At 24.2% G+C, this 26,525-nt stretch overlaps 8 protein-coding genes across 8 annotated transcripts; 3 read left to right on the top strand and 5 right to left on the bottom strand.

The window, feature by feature from the left end:
* Nucleotides 1–405: 405 nt before the first annotated feature.
* On the bottom strand, nt 406–2,246 carry PVVCY_1100890 (transcription factor IIb, putative; the record flags this gene model as incomplete). The annotated part of the gene is made up of 4 exons (XM_008626285.2): nt 406–1,251; nt 1,404–1,484; nt 1,669–1,861; nt 2,194–2,246. 4 exons carry the CDS (start codon nt 2,244–2,246, stop codon nt 406–408), a joined length of 1,173 nt encoding a protein of 390 aa, XP_008624507.2.
* Nucleotides 2,247–3,367: 1,121 nt separating this feature from the next.
* Nucleotides 3,368–4,393, bottom strand: PVVCY_1100880 (triose phosphate transporter, putative; the record flags this gene model as incomplete). The annotated part of the gene is made up of 1 exon (XM_008626286.1): nt 3,368–4,393. One exon carries the CDS (start codon nt 4,391–4,393, stop codon nt 3,368–3,370), a length of 1,026 nt encoding a protein of 341 aa, XP_008624508.1.
* Nucleotides 4,394–7,066: 2,673 nt separating this feature from the next.
* Nucleotides 7,067–8,431, top strand: PVVCY_1100870 (longevity-assurance (LAG1) protein, putative; the record flags this gene model as incomplete). The annotated part of the gene is made up of 4 exons (XM_008626287.1): nt 7,067–7,392; nt 7,484–7,653; nt 7,745–7,982; nt 8,092–8,431. 4 exons carry the CDS (start codon nt 7,067–7,069, stop codon nt 8,429–8,431), a joined length of 1,074 nt encoding a protein of 357 aa, XP_008624509.1.
* A 320-nt stretch (nt 8,432–8,751) lies between these two features.
* PVVCY_1100860 (SET domain protein, putative) lies at nt 8,752–13,785 on the bottom strand (the record flags this gene model as incomplete). The annotated part of the gene is made up of 1 exon (XM_037634523.1): nt 8,752–13,785. The coding sequence occupies one exon, from the start codon at nt 13,783–13,785 to the stop codon at nt 8,752–8,754; it is 5,034 nt and encodes a 1,677-aa protein (XP_037490615.1).
* A 1,334-nt stretch (nt 13,786–15,119) lies between these two features.
* PVVCY_1100850 (6-cysteine protein) lies at nt 15,120–16,163 on the top strand (the record flags this gene model as incomplete). The annotated part of the gene is made up of 1 exon (XM_008626289.1): nt 15,120–16,163. The coding sequence occupies one exon, from the start codon at nt 15,120–15,122 to the stop codon at nt 16,161–16,163; it is 1,044 nt and encodes a 347-aa protein (XP_008624511.1).
* A 222-nt stretch (nt 16,164–16,385) lies between these two features.
* PVVCY_1100840 (conserved Plasmodium protein, unknown function) lies at nt 16,386–16,946 on the bottom strand (the record flags this gene model as incomplete). Its single annotated transcript, XM_008626290.1, has 3 exons — nt 16,386–16,536; nt 16,629–16,787; nt 16,900–16,946. 3 exons carry the CDS (start codon nt 16,944–16,946, stop codon nt 16,386–16,388), a joined length of 357 nt encoding a protein of 118 aa, XP_008624512.1.
* Nucleotides 16,947–17,814: 868 nt separating this feature from the next.
* Nucleotides 17,815–21,018, bottom strand: PVVCY_1100830 (conserved Plasmodium protein, unknown function; the record flags this gene model as incomplete). Its single annotated transcript, XM_008626291.1, has 1 exon — nt 17,815–21,018. One exon carries the CDS (start codon nt 21,016–21,018, stop codon nt 17,815–17,817), a length of 3,204 nt encoding a protein of 1,067 aa, XP_008624513.1.
* Nucleotides 21,019–24,385: 3,367 nt separating this feature from the next.
* On the top strand, nt 24,386–25,885 carry PVVCY_1100820 (nuclear protein localization protein 4, putative; the record flags this gene model as incomplete). The annotated part of the gene is made up of 1 exon (XM_008626292.1): nt 24,386–25,885. The coding sequence occupies one exon, from the start codon at nt 24,386–24,388 to the stop codon at nt 25,883–25,885; it is 1,500 nt and encodes a 499-aa protein (XP_008624514.1).
* Between the last annotated feature and the right edge of the window lie 640 nt (nt 25,886–26,525).

Here is a 26,525-nt window from a genome sequence, read left to right as displayed (position 1 = left end):
AACGTCGTGTAAACATATTTTTTATCGTTCTTTCCGATTTATTATTTTTTTTTGTCAATAATTTTAGATTAATTCACCATTTTTCCATATCCCAATTATGCATTGATAGACCGTAATTGTGATTGACTGAAACTGGTGAATGGTGTGCATATACATATGCATATTTTTTGTTTTTGTTTTTGTTTTTTAGTTTTTTTGATATTTTAATTAAGACTTTAAAGGTGATGTCTATTTCACCGAAAAATGTACATGCTAAAATATAGAAAAAATATGTATACTTTTAAATTTAAAATCGAAAAAAGGAATAACCACATAAGGGGGACATATACTCTTTGACTACTTTATTTGCTCCATGAGTTGGAAGTTATATGTAAAATTTATTTTTTCCCCTTTTATATGGAACTTCTAATTGTCGTCATTATTGTAAGTGTAGTAATTTGGATCATCGTATAAGACATTGCTCAAATCCATTTCAATGTTTTTAATTTCTGTTAAGTTATTAATATCTGTTTCATCATCATTTCCTTCTATTAATAATGTTTTGTTTGGATCCATGGTATCGTTATTTTCTTCTTCATCAAATGGTTCAATTATTTTTGATAAAGAATGACCATCTTCATCATTTTTAATAGTCATATCTATATCTTCAACTTTATCTGTATAAGTTTCTAAAACTTCAGTCATATCCATATATTCATGAGTTTTGTTTTCTTTTTCAAAATTTTCTGAAATAGTTTGATCATCTTCCCTTTTGAAATCTGATTCACTTTCTTTAATTTTATTTTCAGTGGGATCTGTTTCCATCACTGTTTGATCTACATTCACAGTGGAATCTCCTTCTTCTACATGATCTAAAGATGTGTCTTTTATTTTTTCGATTTCTGATATATTATTTTCATCTTGGTGTTCTTCTTCATTTTCTTGGTTTGATATTTTGTCCTTGACTGCATTTTTGATGGTTTTTTTTTTTAATGTTTTAATTAAATTTTGAGGAGGAATATATACAATTTTTTCTTTTTTTTTTGAAAATATTTTAAATTCATCCTTTAATTCTTCATTATTATAAATTCTATCACAAAAATATATGCATCGAATCCTTATACTTGCATTAATTTGTAATTCTATTGTTTCAACATATTTTGTTTTGAATGCTTTTTCAGTGTAATCACTTAAATTTATTTGGAGAATATTCCATCCTTCGTTTAGTACCATAGGCATAGTACACCATTTATTTGAAAGCCTTGTAACAGTCTAATTTTTTTTAAACAAATTAAATAAAGAGAATATGCAATAGTTTGAAAATTAATATGTCTATGCACATATACATATTATATTAATCTGACTTCAATAATGTATATATATTTTTAATTGTAATGATTGTTCATTAGTTTATTTTTTTTCACCTGAAAATTCGAAATTCGAAAGGTCCTTCGGCACCTTTTGTTGTCCATTACACTTATTCTAAATGAGAAATATTTATTCATCTAAGCAAAAAAAAAATTTCAAAATTTGACCTATTTTGTTCAGGTATATTTATGCATATACATATATTTTTTATGAACATGTAATAATATTTGTGATACTTATTTACTAATTTTTCCTAACAAATTATAATGATTATATGCAAAAAATGAAGAAAAATTGTAAACAAGTATAAATAAATATTACATTTTTAACAATTAAAACCAGAATAGGCAAACTAATAGCTAGCGAATTGTATTTTCCTGGTGATGTGTATATGTACGAGTCAGAAGTATTTTCAGACAATATTTCTATAGCACTTAATTTTATTGTATCGTCTAAAACTTTTCTAACACATCCCTTTTTTGTTCTCATTTTCCATATTTCTAAGGGCTTAGAGCTGATTATAAAAGGGAAGACAAATTTTATAAAGGAAAATTCCGAAAAATATTATTCTATGCCTGTTCATTCATTTTTTATTAACAAGTCAGACAAAATTGCATATTTTTATTAACTTGTTAATGTGAAAAGAGGACACAACCTGTGTGCACGTTTTTGTATAGTAAAACTATTATAAGGTACATATTTTTGTTTGCCTTTTAACTATTTCCATATTTTCTACATAACTTTTTTTATTTATTAAAAAATTTATGCTTATCAATAAAAAGTAATGCCTAGAGTATCAGGAAAATAATAACTACATATATTGCTACCGCTATATTATTAAATTACCCCGCGCTCAACAAGAGTGACAATATTTTGGGCTGGTATTTTTCCCTATACATATTTAAAATCGTACTTATATATATATGTATGTATATTTTTTTGTGTATATTTTATTGTGTGCGCTTAGTATGACATATTTTTTATTCGCAAATAAAATGGACATGAAAAAAAGATTGATAATAATATGTAGAATATAACAATAATGATATTAATTTAATAATATTATTTGGATAAGGAAAAAGACAATATTTTCATCATATATTTATTAGTATGTCTTTGCGAAAATTAAAAAAGTATCAAATATATTTTTTTTTCTATAGTCCATTTTTTTTTTATTTGTCCTACATTTACGTACATATATTTGTGCAAATATTTATTTGCATATGTACATACAAAAATGATAAAAAAAAATATATATATATGTAAAATAATTTTTGAAAAAAATATTATCAAAAGTTTAATATAGATATAAAGTGTTTTTATATATTTATAGTTTTCCTTTTTTTTTTAAAAAAAATATTTAGAATAAAAAATAATAACATAATTTTACAAAATGTAAAAACGAAATAAATAAATATGCCAATAGTATAAAATACATATGAGAATATGCACTAACTCATATGGTAGACTTAAAAAAAAAAAAAAAGGAAAACTTCAAATATAACTTTTTAAACATGTTGACAAAATACAATTACAAAACTTTAAAAAATGTAAAATATATGAGAGATATCTATATTTAATTATATATGCATATCTCAGCTTTTTTCATTTTTTTTTTAAAAGTACTTATGCAGTTGTGCATAGGTATATGAATTATACATATATTTTTTTATTATTGCTTGTTTCTTTGCATTTGTATATTAAAAAAAATATATATATTCCCCATGATATAAGTTTATTTATTCTTCCTTTATTTTTTTTTCTTAAATGGGTCGCTCTGAAGTTTTATATAGTCTTAAAAACACAATAAAGGATCTATTGACACAAAAAAAAAAGATATAATATCTTCTATCTGAAAATATATGCCAAATTAGTTACACAATTTAATGGGAATATATTTAAACTCATGATATTTGATAAAACTTTTTATTTAAAAAATATTATAAAAAGTGTATGTATATCGGAAACTGTATAATTTTTGAATGTGCTTGATAGGTTTCCATGATTTTTGAAAAATATTTTAAACAATAGAATATAGAAATGCCCCGATAATTGTAACAGCTGATCCAACAGCACCAAGTAAAGTAATTTGTGTTTTAAATACAATAATTGAAGAAACAATAATAACAACTCTTTTTAATGAATTAGCAACAGCATGTGTAACTTGATTAACTCTCTCTAAACACATAAATGCAAATTCATTATTTAAATAGTACCATATACCACTTAAAAATAATCTTATATATACTTCTTGTAATGTATGTTTTGTTTGTGTAGTCTCAAATTCTGTTATAAATTTATATAATTGTTTTCCTTCAAATATAAAAACAAATGGTAAAGAGATTAATGCAGACAAAATAGTTATTAGTGCATAAATATTTGGCCCTGTTAAATTTTCTCCAATAGATGATTTATTTAACATCATTTTTTTTACATATATTGCTCTTAAAGACGATCCAAAATTTGATACTAGTGCAGATATAAAAGCAACCATAGTAAAATTAATTTCTTTAGCACTGGCACATATAACACCTCCAACAATAATTACAAGACAAACATATTTACTGAATTTTAAATATTGTTTCAATAATATTATAGATAATATAGCAGTGAAAACTGGCTCGCATGCTTTAACAACATGTGTAAATGAAACAGATGTTGATGACATAGATATGATTGCTCCAAAATGAACCATAATATGACATACACTTTGAATTGTTATATTTTTTAAAAATATATCATATGAAAAAACTTTTGGAATTTTTTTATATCCAGTACTCCAATATGTAATTATAAATATCCATCCAACAAATAATTGAGCACAGCTAGCTGTCCATGGTAAATTTGTAATATTTAATACTCTCTTATTTTCAACATTATATATAACATTCAATCCATACCATGATAAAAATAAAAGTCCTAATTTTGCCTTCTCATATAAAGAATTATAAAATTTTTTATACTGAAAATCTCCACTTTTACCTCCATATTTTTCATTTATAGTTATTGGAAAAGTCCCATATTCATTTTTGTCATTATCCTTCATTATGTAATAGTAATAAGTTTTTAAAAATCGACGATGAAATATTTTAGAAGTATATATATATTATGCATAAGCATGTACAAGCATGCCAAACATGTATAATATACACTTTATATCTGTATAGTTGATATATTTCTTATACTTCCGTAATGTGCTAATATTTTGGTTGTCGTTGATCTGGTTTACTCTTCTGGGGGTATATCGAAATTAATCAAAAAATAAAAAAAATTAAAAAAAAAAAATAATATAAAAATGGGAAAAATAAAAATAAAATAATAGATGGATATATTTTTTCTATATATATTTCACACTAAAATAATTTAATAAAAATAAAAAAAACAATGGTTAATTATTTATCACAAACTAGAGCATAATATTTTTCGAGGGATTACCAAATAAATGGTATATATAAATTTACAATTATTAATAAGCTATACATTTATAAAAAAAAAATGTTCATATAAATAATTGAATGAAATAATTTAATTATATGATTTTTTATATTATATATTTTTTTGTAACATGCTTTTTACAGGCATGGTAAAAAATAGTAATTAAAAAAAACATTTCAAAGATCTAGCAAGCGTTAATGTTTTGATATTTAACGGAATTGCATGCATATATATTCCTTATATTATTATTTGCTATCACGGATTATTTATGTCAACTCCACATGGTTGTAATTGCAAGTTTGTATAATTTACGATAGTTTGTGATCGCATTTTGTAAAAAAAAAAAAAAAAGAATAGTAAAACTTCTACGAGCCAAAATATAATAAGTAAAAATATATGAGAGCATAGTATATATCATAAAGAGGAAACAAACAATTTTATAAGCACATAATATAAAAATTGTGCTAAAAAAATTGTGCTAAAAAAATGTGCTAAAATAATGTATTAAAAAAATGTACTAAAAAAATATGGGTTGTATTTTTTTTCACCTTTTTTGGACCTAGAATAAAAAAAATTATTATTTTTTTTAAATAAAATCATCTCTATTCTTTAAAAGTGTTTGTAAGTATTAATTAAATATATTTTTTTACATATATATTTTGTGAAAAAAAAATAAAAATGACAATAGTGAAAATGTACATATAGGGTTATGTATTATGTGGTTGTATATCCGAAGAGAATAGCCTTATTATATTATTTTACAATTTTAAAAACTTTAAAAAATTTAAGGATAGCATAATAAATGAATTAAAAATCGTTAGAACATAAATTGGACATCACACAATGACACAGTTTTTATAAATTTCACAAACAACCATATCCATAATGTAATTATAATTAATTATACTTTTTTGTGAAACTTTTAAATTATAAACTGTTTAAGGAAAATGTCTATAAAACCTGTTAATAATTACATGTATTTATAATTTTATTTATTTTAAAAAAATGAACATAGTTAGACATTCAATAGAAAGCATATTTTTTGTTACTCTCATTTTCTACCTTTTCATGGTCTTACTATTTTATTTTTTCTTTCTCACTCTATATACGTACAAAAATAAAACATTTTCCAAAGACTTATTTATACACAATTCAATGAGGTACTCAAATTTAAGAACACGTACAAATACTTAACTAATAACACATTTTATTGTAATAAAAAATTTGTAGTTCTTCATTAGTTGTCTTATATTTCCTTTTTTAAATTTAAAAAAAAATAAAATGTAAGGGTTTCTCATTTTTGGTATGCTTATACATTCTTTCCAAGGATATGTATTTATGTGTTTGTATATGGAGAGGGGGAATTAAAAAAAAAAAAAAAAAAAAAAAAAGTAAAACCATATAAATTTCTACATATATATTTCCCGGGAAATGAATAAGTATACAGCATTTGTATTCCTTCATATCAATGCACATAATAGCAGAATTAATTTCATGGCTTAGTTTTTTTATCTCTGTTTATTCATTTATTTGCTTATTACAAAAGTAAGACCATATATATATATAATAGTGTAAAGGGCTTATTATTTTTTGAGTATTTCGATTGGTATTTCAAAGTTGACTATTTGTGTAATAAAAAGTGTAACAAGCTAAAATTTATTTTTAAACTTGCTTGAAACATAAACTAGTTTATATATTACTTCCAACTTTTTTAACATAAAAAATGTAATTCACCATTTCAGCATAATTCACTATTTCAGCATAATTCACTATTTCAGCATAATTCACCATTTTAGCATAATTCACTATTTCAGCATAATTCACCATTTTAGCATAATTCACTATTTCAGCATAATTCACCATAATTATTTTATGTTACATTATTAAAAAATAATGCGTGGCTTATTATTTGCAAGGCCCCCTAAACACACAAACTTACACATACACATAAATTAAATAGTATACATACATATATAAATATTATACATCCCCGACACATTTTGTGTAAAACTGTTGAATTTTATTTATTTTTTTTGTCAAAAATAGTAGTATATACAAATTAACTGAATCCTTAAAATAATATAATTTCATATTTTCCTATTCACATTTTATATTTTTGTTTTCTTTATAATATGTTTATTTTTTTTAATTAAAAAAAAAATATATACAAGTCCAAAAAATATAAAATTAGGTAATAATATGTTGGTGTATCTTAGACTTTTTTGTCTTATATAATTAATGCTTTTCATGTTATATATATATTTTATTTATTTCTATATTAAGAATGAAACTTGATACAATTTTCAAAATATTATTATTAATTACAATAATATTTACAACTCATCAAATATGGCCATTATATGGATTAACAAACCAAATACGTAATGGGACAATTTTATTTTGTATTAAAAATGAGTTTTATAAATTATATACATTATTTTCTTTATATAATTTAAAAGAAGACATTGAAATATTTTCTACAAATACAAATGTATCACCAAAACCCCGCTATTTTGTTTTTTTTCTGTTAAGTGGCTGTGTAACATATATAGCCAAATTGATACTAAACAAAATTTCTACACAAATAGGAGAGCGTCTTATTCCGAAGCGGTACGTCACAATACGATTACTTTATTATATTATTTTTATTTAGATTGCATATAATTATGTCTCATATTTTACTTTTTACTTTGTAATGAAGAAAATGGAGTCCTTATATTCGAGGAATTAAACTCGGACGATTTAACGTCATGTTTTTTAACTTGATATATTTTTCTCTCATTAGTATATTTGGATTTATTTCTTTGAAAAGCCAAACATACTTTCCAGCAGAAATGGGAGGACAAGGAGAAACTAGTGCCTATTTTATAGGTTACATTTGAAAATAAATTATAACAATAATACACACAAAAAATAGAATAAATTTCAACCTATCCAATTTTTTTTTTTCTTTCTTTTTTAGGATACCCAAATCAAAAAACATCAAACTTAATTCATATATACTATTTTTTGAATGGTGGATATTTATTAACATCTGTGTTTTCATTATTAAAATCGGAGAAGTTACCAGATTTTTATGAAAACTTTTTACAACACTTTTGTGCAATGATATTAGTTTATTTCTCATATAGCCATAATTTCATAAAAGTTGGAGCTATAATTATGTTATGCCATGATATATGTGAAGTATTCTCTTCAGCGTAAGGACAAACACTATTTTAAAAAAAGTGTACATACCATATACTTCTTACTTATTTAAGATTTTCAGATATTTCCATTTTCCCCTTTTTTATCTTTCTTTTTTTATAGGTGCCGAGTGTTTGTTGATACAAGATACAAATTTATAACCGTCTCATCATTTTGCATTTTATTTTTGAGTTGGGGATATTTGCGATTATACATATTTGCAAAAAATTGTATTTTGCCAATTCATAAAAATTATAATATGTTTAGCTCACTAATTCGTGTTGAAACATTCATATGGCTAATTTTTTTATTACTTGTTATTTTATTAATGAATGTTTATTGGTTTGTATTGATGGGGAAAATGTTTATACACTTTCTCACTAGCGGAAAAACAGAAGACATTCTAACAAGAGTTACCGAAATTGAGGAAAAGGAAAGAAACATTGAAATGAAAAATAAATAAGACAATTTCAAAAAAGAAATAATACAAATTACAAAAAAATTTGAAAATATTTCGAAACTATTTCGAGAATAAAACAAATTTGCACTTTTTTTTGTGTGCATACTTGTAACTATTCTTTGAAATTTTTTATTTTGTTCTTCATTATTTATAATTTTTTTTTTTAAACAAATAAAGAAACAAAAAAATATATATAATTTCTTTAAGAAAAATAACAAATATGTTAACATGCTAATTAATTTTAAATCGTAAATTAAAAAGTCTAAAAAATATAAAAAGTATTGAATATATGAAAGAACTTTCAATTTTATTAATTACAAAAATTAGCTTTTATTCTTTATAAAAGGTGGTTTCATTTTCTTGAGGAACATCTTTTTTGGGACCTTTGGCTTCATTCCGTTTTCTTTCTCATTTCCGCCAGGCTTGGTCATAATTTCGTCTGCTTTCTTTTCAACTTCACCTGTCTTGGTCATAATTGGTGCCGCTTCTTTTTCAACTTCACCTGTCTTGGTCATAATTGGTGCCGCTTCTTTTTCAACTTCACCTGACTTGGTCATAATTGGTGCCGCTTCTTTTTCAACTTCACCTGACTTGGTCATAATTGGTGCCGCTTTCTTTTCAACTTCACCTGACTTGGTCATAATTGATGATGATTTTTTTAAAACTGCCCCGTTTTTGGTTGCAGATTCGCTCGATTTGGCCTCGGCATCCCCCGATTTATTTTCAATTTCCTTTAATTGCGTTGTAGAATTATTTGGGTCCTTGATATGTATGAAATTTTTATAAATTGAAGTCAAAACAGATGTATCTGTTCGAAGGATAGACAAGAGTATATTAATTAGTGAAGTAATGAGAGACCATCCTTGAAAAACAATATTTTTTTGCTTATCACTAAAGGAGGACATTCTTAAATCTGAAACACCTAATATTTCTATTCGTCTTTCACATAATTTTTTCCAAATAGCTTTTAATAATTCAAAAGGATTGTAACCATTAGAATTTTTTATTTCATATAAATAAATAGGACAATGTACCATTAAATATTTTATTATAATAATAGCCTTTTTTATTCTGTGCAATAGTTTAAAAGGTAAAAGAAAAAAATCATGAGGTAACTGTTCAATAATAGGAATATTTGGAATTGTATGATTAATATTTAAATAAGTTGATGTTTGTGTTAAATATTTCGAAGAAGTTAATTCACTAAATCCATGGGTAGTAACTGTGGCTATATCATCCATATCCAATTTGTTTTTATAAAAAATTTTATGAGTTTTTAATATACCATATACTAAGCAATGTAATATTGTGTTGTTGTTATTTCTAGCAATGCTACTGCTAATATCAACATTGTTTGAAGTCTCGATGTTTGCACCATTTACAACTACACTCGCACTGTGCTCGATTAATGTTTTTATTACATTAAAATGTAATTGATAAGTTGCTAACATCAGTGGTGTTTCTCCATTTGTGTTTACAGAATTTACATCTGTTTTAAATTCAATTAATGTTTTAACAATTTCATTATGACCACTAAATGCACTCATGTGTAAAGGTGTATTACCTTCCTGATTCATTAACATCACAGGAACCCCACTTATTAAAAGCTGTTTAGCTAGCTCTCTTTTTCCCCTTACACATGCATAATGTAATGCATTATTAAATCCCAACAATTTATGTGAAACTGATTGTATTAACAATTTTTCACAAAAATAATTATTCATTTTATTATTTAATATATTATCACAGTTTTCAGAAGCAGATTCTATATCTATATTATCTTCATCATAATAATATTTTTCAAAACTGTTTTGGCTATTTATGCTAGAACTTTTATCAGATGTTGAACTATTACTACTTTCGCTATATTCATTTTGTTCAGAATTTTGTTTCTTTTTTTTTCTATTCCTACTCAGTTTATCAACACTTTCTAGACTTTTCAAAGGTTTATTGGATTTGTTATAATTACTATACGACTTGTTACTACTCAAATCTTCATCATTTTCTTCTTCAGATAAATCACTTAAATTTTTTATTTTCTTTTCTCGAGCACTTTTGTGTCTATATCTATCATTATTACTTCTACTGCTCTCTGAATCCGTACCATCATGATTCTTTCTTCCTCTCAAATTGGTATATTTATTGTGATAGCCATCAATTGTGATCGAACTAGCATCACTGCCACTTTCCTTATCGCTACTGCTAGCATTGCTTACTTCACTTTGGGATCTAAATTTTGCCAGTTTGTTAGCCAAAATTTTTTGATTCAATTTTAGATTCCTTTTATGTATTTTTTTTTTTTTTTTTTGAATATTATACAAATGGTTTATAAATAAGATGAGAATATTTTTTTGACGGTTATCCATATCTTTACTTTTTTCTCCATATATAAATTCGTCATCCATTAGTAAATCAAACGGAATTGGATTTTCTATATTGTTTTTAAAAATATAGGGACTCATATAATTATGTTTTTTTCCATAATTTTTATTACATGTACCATTAGACAAAATGTTTATGCTTCCAAAATAATCCTTTTCAAAAAGTTCCAATTCAACATGTTGTAGTTCTATTTCTTTTAATAACGTGTAATAATAATTTGAGTGATATGCATCTTGTTCATCTGGCAAATAAGAACTAGCCATATGCAAAAGTGCATTAATATTTAATTCATTTTTAAAAAAAAGAGAATAATTTAATTTTAATAATACTTTAACAAGATTAATATTTCCAAAGGCAGCTGCTAAACATAATGCATTCAATCCATTTCCTAAATAGTAAACATTTTTAAAAGATCTAAATATGTTAATAAAATATTTATTTTCTTCAAAGTTTATATCCATACATTGACAAGCCATATATATTGGATAAAACGGATCATTTTTTGCAACTTGTTTAATTTGTCTAAATGGCTCATTTTTGTTATGTGTAACTTTACGATAAAAATCAGAAAATTCATCTTTTCTGTTTATATGAAATTCTATATCCATATAAGGAGTAAACTTATTCATAGATATACTATATGTTCTTAATTTTTGTAACAATAAAATAGTTAATGTCGATTTGTATCCTGTAATAGTATATGAATTCCATATAGATGCATACATAGGTTCAAAAATAAATTTACTAGATAATCCAAAACCTTTATTATATAATTTTGAAATATTAGAACAATTAAATGTATAATGTGCTAAACATGCATATAAATGAATTTTTTCTAATGAGCATGAAGGTAATACATTGTCTGCTGCTATAATTGCCTTTCTGAAAAAAATCAAAGAATCAAAAACTTGTTTATTTGGATCATGTCTTAATAATCCTGCTAATAATACATTAACATTAAATATTATATAATGATTTGGATGAAAAATATTAAAAAATTCATTGGAAAGTTTTAGTAATTGATTTCTAGCTGTAATTATATTTCCTTTAATATAATTATTTTCTGCTTCATTATATAATAAATATATTTTATTCTCTAACTTAACACATCTTTTATTACCCTTTAGTGATAACTTCCCACAGTTTGAACATATCCATCTTTCTATTTCCTTTTCTAAATTGGAACATATTTTTTTTTTTTTCTCGTCATTTAAATAATGTGGGCGTGAATTTTTACTACTTGATTGTTCTACCGATTTTTTATTTATTTCAGGATTGTTTTTTTCATCATATGCTGAATTACTACCATTTATATTTCCTTCATTTTGTTTAGACAATTTTAAAAAGGAATTATGACTTACATTTTTCTGAGACATATTTTCTTCATTATGTACATGATCTAATTCGTTGGAATTGTCATTATCGTTAGATATAGTATTATCCATTTCTTGATCATACCAATGTAGTTTTAAGGCCTCAACTAATGCTTCCGTTTTTATAGGATAAATATATCCAATTACACATCTTGGGCACTTCATGCTTCTTAGATGTAAATTATTTTCTGTTGGATCGGAACATCTAATACAATCACATGCAAAAACCCTTGGTATACCTTTAAAACTTTTTCTAATTTTAAGAGGTAAATATTGGTCAGGTAATATATTAATACATAATTTTCCACCTTCAGGTATTTTACAAATTGCTCGAATAGTTAATAATCCATCTTCATCATAGTAGTAACTACAAGTTGGTATACAACTATGATGTAATTTTGATAAAATCGGTGAATAAACTAAACCAAATGTTACTTCAGGGTTTATATTTTGTAAAATTGATGATGGTGAATAATATTTTATAAATGGAGAGTATTGCCATATAATTAACATAAACTCAACAAGCTCTTTTTGTTTTAGATATAAATAAAATGATGATGGAAATTCTAGTATTATTCTATTTGCCAATATATTGAATGATTTAAATATATTTTTTTGATTTTCTTTAACTGCATTATAATATGAATAAACACTAAATATATCATTTAGTATATCATATTTTCTATTATTGTAATTTCTTTCAATTCTTGTTTTTATTAAAACTCTAAATATATGAAGTACTGTATAATACATTATTCCCGACTCTTTTGATGCTGCATGAATTATTGGTAATATTGAACATTCAATTTCATGAACCTTCCTATTATTTATTAAACATTTCCAATTACAAAAAATATATGGACAATCATGTGGATTTATTGGACATGCATAACTTTTCTCACTAACATTTCTTTCCTTTAAACAATGATAACATGTTGAATATGTATAATTATTTGAAAAAACATGCTGTGTTAATATATAAGGTTTTTCTTGAAATATTATTTCTCCAGGTTCAACATTATGCTTAGCCAATGCTATATAATGTTTACCTTGTTTAACTATATGTATTTTATTGTTAAATATGTCTTCGCTCAATATAGGTTCGGGATTACTATCGTTTTCATGATTATATCTATCATTTTGTCCATACATAGCCATATTTCCATTATTTAGACTATTTATTATATGTTGGCTATCTCTATACAATCCTACATTTTGAGGGTAAGATAACTGACTTTTATATATTGCTGGAATTTTACATATTCTTGAAACTAATTTTTCTTCACATTTTTTTATTAATTCAACAAATTTTTTGTTGTCTTTATCCAAATATATTACAGCATATAATAAATTTAATGCACTTTTATAATTTTTTTTTTGCATATAAAAATTTATAAAACTTTCATAGGATTCTATCGATTTCGGGTATTTGTGAATGTAGCCATATATTAAAGAGGAGATTATTTCATTTTCTTTATCTTTATATAGCTTTGGAATTTCGTTAACGATTTTTAGTAGTTCATCTTTTTGTTTTACACTCATATTTTCTTCATACTTCTCCTCATCTTTTTGTTTATCATTGCAAGGGGTATCACATTGCATTTTGTTTTGGTGACCGACGACTGAACAATTTTGGATTGTTTTGCTTAATCATGCAATGTGCTTGCACACGTATGTATTTGACCTATTACTTTGCATTTGTATCAGTTTCCCATATATATATGTATTATATATATATCTCCGATATTAGCTAAAGACATGTATTTTATCGAATTATTAATTTCGAAATGTTGTTCACCCGAATAAAATAAATAATAATTAATTAATATAATATTTAAAAAAAATACAACTAAATAGCTAAAACAAATTTCCCATTTTGCAAGCTATAAAAATGTATGTGTATACCTTTGATTAAATAATAATACAAATGCATGCATATATTCGTTGTATAAAAAAAACTTAAATCAATATAAAGTGTTACATACAATAGTTGCTCGTATGCTTATTACATATTTATACTATTCAGTATTTCTCCTTTTTATATAATATTTATAATTAGTTTATTTTTACATATTTTAAAAAATATGAACAAAAAAAAAAATCTAGCTATTTATGCAAGATTTATATGATATTATAAAAAAAAAAAAAAAACACACATTGGCTATATCATTTAGACATGCACACATTTTTTTTTATGGAAAGGAGAAAATTTGAAGAAACATTAAAATGGAGATTATTACTAAATTGTAATTCTTTAATTAATATAATTTTTTTTTAATATAAATATTATATTATGTAAAATAATGTCTTTAAAAAGATAATATTTGTAAATGGGTATGTGGAAATAATTTAATATTATTTCATTGCATGTTTTTATGAAAAAAAATAAAAATGTTGTTAAACATTTCCTTTTAAAGAACACTTTAAACATCAAATTACAAAAACTGTTTCGATGTCTTATCATTTGTATGCTTTGTTTTTTATGCATTTATAGTTATTAGCAAAAAATAATGGTATCCAACATATGTGAATTTCCTTTCATACTGATTTATTCCATATATTAATATTATTTTATTTATACATTTCTTTGAAGTTATCTTTACATTGGTTTAAATTAATCAATTTTATGTATTTGTTGCATTTTTTATATTCGTCGCTTTAAAGGCATTGATTTTTTTTTTTGTAAATATTTTAAATAAAAATTCCGTTGTAAAATACATCCTTCAATTTGTTAAATTTTAGTAAATACATTTTTTGCATTTTAATTTGTTTCGGTTTCACTTTAATTGCGGTCTTTTATTTTTCTTTCCATCCGCCTAAGTAATAATATTATTTTCAAATTTGTCTGAAAACAAATAGGGTGTATTTAAAATATATACATATAAATATTTGTGATTATTTGTTGGTATACACAAAATTTAATGAAGATGAGCAAAATGGCTGGTGTAAAAAATGTAATAGCAAGTGTATTAGTAATTGCTGTACTTTGCTTAAATGGAATCACAAGCAAACGATCGATTGATTTATCCATTTCAGAAACCACTACTATTAAATTAACTGTAACACCAGGAGAGACACTCGAATTTGCATGCCCATATACAAATAAAGGAGTACAAGGACTAGTTCTAAATCATAAAGAGAAAAACAATTATGATGAAAATTTATTATGTTTTGAATATGTATCAGTAATGAACCAACCATATAGAATACAAGATTATGTTCGTGGTGCATATAATATAAAAACTAATTTAGAAGGTAATGTCCGTAGATCTGAATTTACTGTTCCCCCTATTGTTGTAAACACTCGAAATTTTTCATGTCACTGTTACATGGAAACAGGAAATAAAGTTGTCAGAAAAGTATTACAAGTATATATTTCAGGTCGTTCACAAAAAATACCAGGATGTGATTTTAATTATGATTATAGATCATCTACAGCTATAACTATAAATAATGCTACAAACTATCGTGTAAACAAAGTATGTGAAGCATATCCAAAAAGTGGAAACGATCTTGTATTGTTATGTCCCCTTAATTATACTGTAAAACCTGACAATTGTTTTACTAATGTATATGTTAAAAAGGAAAACAATAGTGATAACGAAAATAGGGTAAATAATAATAGATGGGATGAAAATAATTATAATGTTGTTAACTCATCAACTCTTTTTGATAGAGAATTAATTACACATGGAGATCAAAACTCTGTATTTACAAAATTACCTGCGACTAGTAAGGCAATATCTTTTTCTTGTCTATGTCAATCACCGGATGGGGAAGATGTTTTAATGATGAATGTATATATGAACAAAGTTCAAAATAATTATTATAGAGATTCGAGATCCTATGTAAATCATAATGAAGAAGTTTCAACTACATCTTATTATAAATCAAGCAAAACAACTAGTAATGCTTTTGTTTCTATTGTTAGTAAAATCTCTGTTTTTATCTTTTTAGTAAGTTATTACATTTTCTTTTAAAAAAAAATCGACACAAACATTTGCTTTCATGTATTGATGTATCTATATAATTATTTGACATATCACTATGTACATATTATTTAATGTTTTCTTAATGAATAAATAATACACAAAAACATGATATGAAATAGTTTTATTTAACAAACAAAATAAGAATAATATTTTCAACGCATGCTTACAACATACATATGATTGTAAACTCGTTGGTGTGTGCCCCACACATCATTGTTTAGCTTCTTCGGCGATGTTTAAAGAGATACTTGGTATGGTTGTTAAATTTGTTAATATATTTGAAATTTTAAAAAGTTTTAGGTTAAATTCGTATTTGTGTGTATTATTTGGTTGAATTATGTAAAGAAAGAGGTTTAAAAATCTGAAAAAAAGTGTATTTAAAAAATAGGTCATATCTGTATGTGTATATAGGTATGCATGCAAATCGAAGTATATAAATAATAAAAGTTTTACCGTATGTCTGTTTTCAAAATAAAGAAGTTACTGGCATTGGCAAGTTTTAATAATTTGTAATCTACTTTTAGTAGCATTGATAGTCCAAATAAATCCAGGATAATATGCTTAAATGCTAGTTTCACATGATTTACGGCGTTTATATCGGATATATTTTCGCTACAAAAGAATAATAAAAAAATATATTATGTAGAATAAACATATGCCATACAAAATAACAGAATAGTGTTACAAATAAAAAACCTCTTTTTTATTTTGTTAATATACTTACATTTTAATTAACATATAAATTTCTTCTGTTTTTACAACACGTTTCATTTCCACATAATATTATATCTCAATGATATAAGCCAAAAAAAAGGGAGTACATATTCATTTCGTTTACTATAAAGTGATAAATATATACTTATAATTTACTACTTTTAATTGTTAACAAAATTTAGTTTAATAATATTTCATAAATTATTATTTTAAAATTTAAAAATTCATATAATAAATGCTTAGGATTACAAAAAATGACAATCCATATGTACAGTGCATATTTTTATGAGGATGAAAAAAAAAATTTTTCAATTTTGGCTAGCTGAAAAATATTTTATAAATAGGCTATTTCCTTTTTCATAAATAACCAATATATATTAAATGATAAAAATTAACGAAATAGATAAGCCAGTTTTTCATAAAATATACAAAAATAATTTAAGATAGGGAACATCATTATTTTATTAAAAAATAAAATAGTATTGATAATATTGAGAGTGATAATTTCCAGCTATAGCTATAAAATAAAATTGAATTACCAATGAAAACAATGCCACAAATGGCCCATTTTTTTTTGTCAAAATGTTTCCCATTTCTCTTTTTCCAATGAAAACATATTTGAACATATGTATATATGGACTATTTTTATTTTCGAATTTCAATTGATTTAAAAGATAAATCTTGCATACGCATATACCGGCATACTCACGCATACACGTAGATATAAGTTTTGTTTATATTTATGCACATACAAATAGTAGAATTAATGGAAATACAAAAAAAGGATGGTTATAAAGCGCATGTAGTTTTACATTACGCCTGTGAAAAATGAGCACAAACATATATGTATGTACGCATGTATTTTATATACACGTTTTTTTTTTTTGCTAGTCAAGGAAGATAAAAAAAATATTTAATTAGTAAATTATAGTTTTCTTTCTGCCATTTCTTTCATACGATATGATATAATTTTCTTTGTTTTATTAACGGTCTCTGCATTATATTTATCAAGTTCATCAATGGCATCACTCAACAAAATATCTTTGATTAAATCTTCCCATTTTGATGAGTTAGAAGGTGTTCTACTTTTTTCCAAATCTAAAACAGCTTGTACAAGAACTCTAGTTAGCCCTTTTTTATCAATTAAATTATATGCATAGGCTTTTGTCGCAGCTCCAACATATGTTCGGAAAAAAAATACTGGAACTGATTTAATAAAATAATCATTTGGTAATAATGTTTTATCATCTTTCCCTTTTACATGATGTAAAAAAACAGCTTTCATTCTTTGCGGAAAAGTTTTAATCATCATTTCTCCTGCTTGCTTATCCATATCTCCTGTATCACCAATCCATATATATCGAACAAGAGAATTTTGATGAATAACATGTTTATGCAATTGTTTAAAATTAAAAAATTTTTTTTCTCCTCGGGTTTCATTCCATACCCATTCTTTTAAAGTAGAATATAAAATTTTATTATCACAATCAATACCCCAATTTTTAATTCCTCGTCTTTCTGCTACTTCATGAAATTTTACATTTAAAAATGAATTTTCAGTTATTGGGACTTGAGGTATTCTAGCAGTCAAAACAGATAATAATAAAGGTTTACATTCAGGTGGTAATTTATTCATTGCTAATTCAAATATGAATTGAAAAGAACCAGGATATGTTTCTCCTCTATGATATTGTGCATCTACACCACCTAATGCATAATTAAAAAGTTTATATCCACCACTTGATCTTATTGTATCATCTATATCAATAATTACTTGTGTTGTACCCCATTTTAATTTATCGTTTTTACAATCAATAACTCTTCTTTTTATTTTATTATCATTAATAACTGGTGGTGGATATCTCTCATTTTCATCTGCATCTGCTTGGTCACTTTTACCAATAGATGTGCTACTTGTTTTATTATTATTTTGAAGAGTAGTTACATCTGTTGAAGTTGTTAAAAGCCTTTTTTCACCACTACCTTTATAATGAAGATTTAAAAGTGTATCGCTATTGGCTTCTATGTCATTTTTCGAAAATTTCCTTAACATAATTCTTTCTTTACTATCTAGTCGATTAGTTGGGGTGATTCCCTTATTTTCATTTTCAATTTTTTTAAAAGATTCATGTTTATTTTTTTCAAAATTTTGAAAATTATTCATATTTTGAATTTGATCAATATTTAACGGTCTTTGTAATATAGTTTTAAAATTATTTTCATATAAATCAACAACCCCTGTTTTATGAACACTCTCTCCATCGCTATCAATTTCATCATTGTTAATTCCTTCATCATTATCATTGCGTTTTTTTATATTTTGTACTGTTAGCTCTATTATTTTTTTATTTAGTTCATTATTATTACTTCCTTCTTTTATTCGAAGGGTTTCTCTTGCTTGATTTATTAAACTACGCATAGTATTATCCTTAAAAAAGGGTTTTCTATTATCTATTTTTCTTTCGTTTCTAATAGACATATCAGTAATATCGTCATATAAATTCAAAGTATTTTCTTCATTCCTATTGGGAGGAGTTAAAGAAAAATGCTCATCGGTTATTAAATTTTTAAAATTTTTTTCAAATTCAACAGTTTCAGATACTATATCATTTTTACTCTTATCATTTGGTAGACTTTTATCGTCTCGTTTTTCGCTACCCCGTTTTTCGCTACCTCGTTTTTCGCTATCTCGTTTTTCGCTATCTCGTTTTTCGCTACTTCGCTTTTCGCTGCCTCGTTTTTCGACCATTTGATGGCCCTGACGATTTAGCATTTCAGGGGAATATTCAAAAATGTCATTATTCATATATTCCATATTATTAGTACTATGGAATTTTTTATTTGAACAATTTTCAAAAGTGTATATATCATTCGATGATTGTCTTCGTGGGATATTATTGGAATGATATTTTTTAAGGGAATGTTTTAAATCATTTCTTTTAATTTTATGTTTATCTAAGGTTTGCGACTTAGTAGTGTCATCCATGTTGGTTATCACATCGGTTTCTTCCTCACTATTTTTATCAGATATTTTATTTACCTTTCTAGTAGCTTCACTCATAAAATTTTTTTTTTCACTTTTTGTTTCACTGTTTGGAGTTGAAGCTTCAGGTCTCAAATTATGAGGAATGTTTTCTTTTTTATTAAAGCTGTTATTTTTTAGTGCATCGGCACTTTTATTTACCTGACGGATGGCATGTTCGACAATTTTTGTATCATCGTCATGCTGATCATAATTTTTTCCATTTTCTTTTTTTATATCAAAAAATGGAATTTCTTTATTTGGATCTTTAAAATCGGAAGCAATTGTTTGGGGAAACATAAATTCCCCCCCTCCTTTTTTTTTAAGTTCGCAAATATCACGAGTTTTATTTACTTTAAAAATGTTTTCAAAATCCATATCAATAGAGTCGTTCATATTTGGACTAATGCTTAGTTTATCGAAATTTTTATCGTTACGTTCGTTTTCATTATTACTAGCATGTGTGTCTTTCTTATTTTTATTGACACTGCTCATGTCTGCTTGTTTTGTATCATTTTCCTCACTGTTGCTACAAGCTTCATCATGACTAGTGTCATTATTTTTTTCACGATTTTCGTGAGTATCATCTATTTGACTATTTAGTAAGTCTATATTGTCCTCATCAAAATTGTTTATAAATTTTTTATGACTATCTTCATTATATTCAGTAAGTCCCATATATTCACTTAAAGGGGCAGATTGTTGATCTATATCATTTTCAATATTTTTATCTAAATTTGATAACTTATCACTTTCTTCATTTCTTTTCATTCCTATTAACATTTGATGAAAATTCTCTTCAGTATTTATAGAATTAAATTTATCTTCTTCAATATCATTATCCTCAAACCAATTAACATCCCGATTTTTTAAATTTTCATTATTTTGATCATTCATAGTTTCAAATATTTTATTACATATATATTTATCATCATCAATGAATGATGGTTTATTTATATTTATTGAAGAATACTGATTAAAATTTTCTATATTTACATGTTCATTATCTGAATTATTTTCTATTGCCTTATCAGATATTTTACTTATCTGTCCCATTTCAATGCATTCAAAAACATTTTGATCCTTCGACAGTATTTTTCTTATCATTTGGGCTTTGATAATATTTTATTATTCTATTTTTTTATATATCGAAGGAAAGTAAAACTAGGAAAGAAAGTGTCTCGACCATTTGTGCGCACTTATATGTTAGAGTATATGTATCGAGGACATATTTATTTTCTTTCAAAGCATTATGAGATTTATACTTTGACAATGTACTGAATATGTTACAGCTATATATATATAAAAAAAAACTCAAATCAACATAAAAAAATAGTTACAAAACAAATTAATGATAATATATATACTTATTAGCATATATAAATGCATGCTAAACATTTCTTGAATAAACAATTGCATTATATACCCATCTATAAATGTTACTGTAGCACATCCATAAAACGTATATGTCTTGTGTACAGAGGTGGGGAAGTAAAAGAATGTGTTAATAAAAAAAATTAAAATTAAAAAATGGTGAAAATTTATACAAAATAAAAATGTTTTTAAATAGGTATGATCATGCAATAAAATAATTATTTTACGAGTAAACATTCAATTGCGTATTATATACATTAAAGGGAAGAACTTTCTAAATGCTAAGCATGTATAGTGTATATATTATACTAAAGTAAACACAAATAGAATTACCACAGGCACTGACATGTAAATTGATAGATATATATATAATATATACATACATATACAATAAAACTATATTTATTTAAAATATTTGTTCCCTTACTTTTTTAATTGTAATTATAATAGTACGAATAAATTAAATCAAATGATTATTATTTTAAATGAATAGTAAAATATCTTTCCATAACTTTGGTGTTTTTTTTTTTCTTTTTTACTTCTTAAATTACTACAGTATAATCATTTTTTATAATTTGAGATGGGATCTGTTGATAAAATTGGCATACATAAAATTTATGAAAAAATAAAAATATTATTAACAAAAATATACATATATAATATATTTTTTTATATGATGTAACTCTCTTATATATATATTATGTAAACATTTTATTTTGTTAATTTTTAGATATTCAAAAAAAAATCAAACGACATAAAATCGTTTATGAAATCCTATTTTTTTTTTTAATTAATTCAAAAAGGGAACCAAATATATTTATAAAAAATATGCATAAATAATAATGCGCTTAAAAAGGATTATATATATATATATATATATATATGCATATACATACTTATTATATATACATAATTATAAATGCATTTATCACATATACAATAATATTAATGCAAATGGGCATTATCAGCATACAAATATTATATTATTTGCATATATATAGATACACGATAATTTGTTTTATAGATACTTGATAAAGAATTAAAAAAGTAAAAAAAATTATATATTTTATTTTATTTTTTGACTGTTTTTTTATGCATTTTTAGCATTTAATAAATTCCGTAAAATTAAAAGAATTTGTAAAAGTATATACATATTTTTTAATTTTATTTTATATAGCTTTTCTTCGCCCTTTCTTTTTTTCTTTTCATCCCTTATATTATTTTTTTATGAATACCCACTTTTTTTCTATAAAATAAACAATGAGGAATATTTATATACCTTTAATGTGTATAATATATACCTACATATGTATAAAATAAAGGAAAAAGTTGTATAAGAAACAAAAATAAAATAAAAATTGACAAAAAAAAGGTAATGAATGGTATGGCTAATTAAATTCGGACTATAATAATTTTATACATTCCTAATATGAGCTCCTTTCTTCTATATATATTATATAGCCAGTTGTTTATAAAGCCATTTTTGGTAATCTATAAAATTTTATATGATTTTGTCATAACAAATCGTATGCACAAAAAGTTAAAAATGTTTTGAAATATTCATTTGCTCATTTATTACATAATTTGTCTTCTATGAATTTCATTATGTACATATTTTATATAACGAAAAATTCTTATGTTTAGAGATATACGTTAATTTTTAAACATAACTAATTGGTATACTATACGAATATGACATATATTTGAAAAATATGAACATTAAGAATTATGGCAATATTTACATGACTATGGAATAACAATTTAAGAAAAAAAACCTGAACAATTACTATTTTCGCATGAACAGTTCATAAATATAATTATATAAAAAAAAATTGCTACCTTTGCCCCTACACTATAACATAATATATATATATTCTTTTATAAAAAATATAATACATACTTGTTCTCTCTTTTTTATGGATTAACATATGAGTATGTGTGTGATATGAAAAAAATACTAAATTAGTATACACTCTCAAACAAGGGCAATAATATATGAATTGTACAGGTAAATATATACCCCTTGTTTTATATTTGTCTTAAAATTAGCAATTAAAAAACATGGTTAGGTATAACAATAAAATATGCTTTTAAGATAAATTAAATAATACTTATACCTAATAATTAGGATAGTTTATAAAATTTGAGAAATTTTATTTTTTTTTTTGGATCCAAATGAAATAGCTAGCGAATACATGAATAAAACAAAATAATTAAGCCTGCATTGTTACAAAGTTTGTATGACCAGAAAAATCGTAAAATAAAAAATATGTTACAAAGTTTGTATGACCAGAAAAATCGTAAAATAAAAAATATTGAAATGTAAAAATGCTAAAATAGGGGCATAATAAAACGGAAATCGTAATCTCCTTCATTATTCATCTTACACCTTTGTGCCGGTCATAAATTGGGAAAAGGTAATATGGATGGATTGTTATTTTGTTTTTTTCATTTTTCTAAATTATATAGTTTTATTTTTTTAATTTAATACTAGTGTACTATTTAAAGGTTGACAAAAAATAATAATAAATATGATAAATATAATATTTCATATGTGGAAAAAATAAACATGTTTGGATAGTAACATTGTGGTTAGAGAGGAACAAAAAAAATGGACATTTTATATTAGCTCGTAAATTATTATTACAATTTCGTGAATATATAAAATGGTATACATATATATGCATAAGATAAGTCTAATTATGGGGTTATCGATAAAAAGATAATTTTCATGTTCTAAATTATTTTATGGAAAAAAAATATATAAGCATATATTTGATTGAAAAAATTAATTCATAGATTTCGTGCACTATACTATATAAATTATTACTATCGCAACTATTGCTGGTATTTTACTTTGTTATATTATTATCACTTTATTTTATTTATTTTTTATTTTATATTTTTTTTTTTTTTTGGTCTAGCCTTTTTTTTCATTCTTAAGTTTAAACAAATAAATAAACCCATACATATAATATATATACCTATGAAATGAATTTATCATTTTTCATGAAGAATTAAAAAAAAAAAATAAAAAGTGAAATAAAGTATAAATATAGTAACATAGGTAAAAAGGGCCGGTATCCCACAAAATCGAAAAATGAGCAAAATAATTGTGAGGTTGCGATGTGTGACGGGAATATACAGAATTGAAATCGAAAAAGATAAAAAATTAATTGAATTAAAAAATAAAATTAATGAAGTTTTAAATGTACCAGTAGAAAAACAAAAAATATATTTATTCGGTTATTCAAATGAGGCTTTAAATAATGATTGGATAACTCTTGATGAGTATAATATGCAAAATGGATGTATTGTAGAATTAAAAAGTGAAATAAAACCTACATATAAAAAAAGTACAAATAATGCCACTCCTAACAATAAAGATGGTGATGACAGTTTAGAGAAAAAATCCACGACAAATACTAATGCAAATAAGTCAAAAAATGAAAATGATAATAAATCAGGATATAGTAAAAATGTAAATAGTGGAGAAGATAAACTAAAAAAAGAAAATAATGAAAATGAACCAAATTTCAAATCATTTGATTATTTTTTAAAATTAAGAGGATATAATACAACAGATTTACCATTAAATAATGAATACAAATCTATATATTTAGTAAAAGGACAATTAAATAAAATACCATTAAGTGTAACATTAAAACATCAAGAGTATAGACATGTAGACCATTTAGAATTAATGAATATTGAAGAAATAAAAAATTTTGTTCATTATTGGTGTTATGAAAACCATATGCTTGAACAAAGAATTGGATGGATGTATGGATATTATAAAGAAGATACACATTATAATTTAGGAATACGAGCTGTTTGTGAATGTATATATGAGCCACCACAATTTTGTGAAGCTGATCAAGTCAGATTATTACCTGACGATTTTATGGATAATGTTGATTTAATTGCAAACAAATTAGGATTAGAAAAAATTGGAATAATTTTTACTCATCTGCCAAGAAAAGAATATCTAGCTTCTCACGAATTAGTAAATATAGCTAAATTACAATTATCTAACTTAAAAAAAAATATGCATTATACTAATTATAGTATATCAAATTTTATTACATGTACAATATCACCTGATCCATTATTAAACAATGAACCAATTACAAATGCCTTTATGGTATCAGATTTAGGGATGAGTTTGATAAGAGATAATTTAATTGATGAAATACAAGATGATCCATCTCATATAAAATTAAGAAACCCAAATAAACATGAATTACTACCTCAAATTTTAGAAGGAGGTAAAGAAACAAATAAATTTGATACTGATTGGTTTATAATACGTGTTAATGATTCAGCACCAAAAGTTGTACGCTCTATTTTTAAAAATTACCATTTCCCAAGAGAAAATAGAAATAAACCTCAAACTGCTTATGATGTTAAAGAATATTTTTCAAGTAGTAAATTAGATAGGGGTGTTAATGGAAAATCTAGATGCTCTGATTTTCATTTAATTATTTTTGCAGCAAAAGTTTTAGATATTGAAACAGCTTTAGTTTTATGTGATGCTGTAGTTAATAATAAAGAAATAGATCCTATTATTGAAGAAATGCTTACATCTATAGTAATATAATTCATACTATATACTTAAAATTATAATATTCATAATATGGATGGCTACTAATAATTATACTTCATGTTTTGTGTAAACATTATATTTGTCTATCCCTTTTGGATCCCTTTCTATTTGCAATTATGCATGTATACTTCTTTTTTTTTTTTTTTACCACACCTGCACAGTGTTAAATTAGTGAAAAGTAGCCATATGGTTTTCATTCATTTTTTTTAGCTAGCTGTGCATACCATTACATTGTAAGCCTATATATGTATATATATATATATACATGGCACCCCAATAACAACATTATTCTTAATTATTCTTAAAATTTCGATGTTACTTACTTTTTTAATTTATACATTTATTTGATATAGCAGGTATAACAACAAAAAATAAAATACCTACTTTGTAGAGTCTCGTATGTTTGCATAATTATGTAAACATACATAGGCATGGGTATATAAATAAATAAAAAGTAAAACAATTCAAATATACAATTACGTAATATTTGTGAAAAAAACTATTTTAAATATATATACATATTAAAATTTGAAATAAAAATAAACAAGAGGGTTGAAAAAAAAATCCAAGTTCATCAAAATTACATTTGATATTATATATGAAGGAAAAAATTCAAGTGTGTTTGAAAATGAAA

Source organism: Plasmodium vinckei (genome assembly GCF_900681995.1).
Source record: "Plasmodium vinckei vinckei genome assembly, chromosome: PVVCY_11".
Lineage (NCBI taxonomy): Eukaryota > Apicomplexa > Aconoidasida > Haemosporida > Plasmodiidae > Plasmodium > Plasmodium vinckei.
The sequence above is the reverse complement of the archived record's forward strand: the minus strand, read 5'-3'. Positions and strand labels throughout refer to the sequence as shown.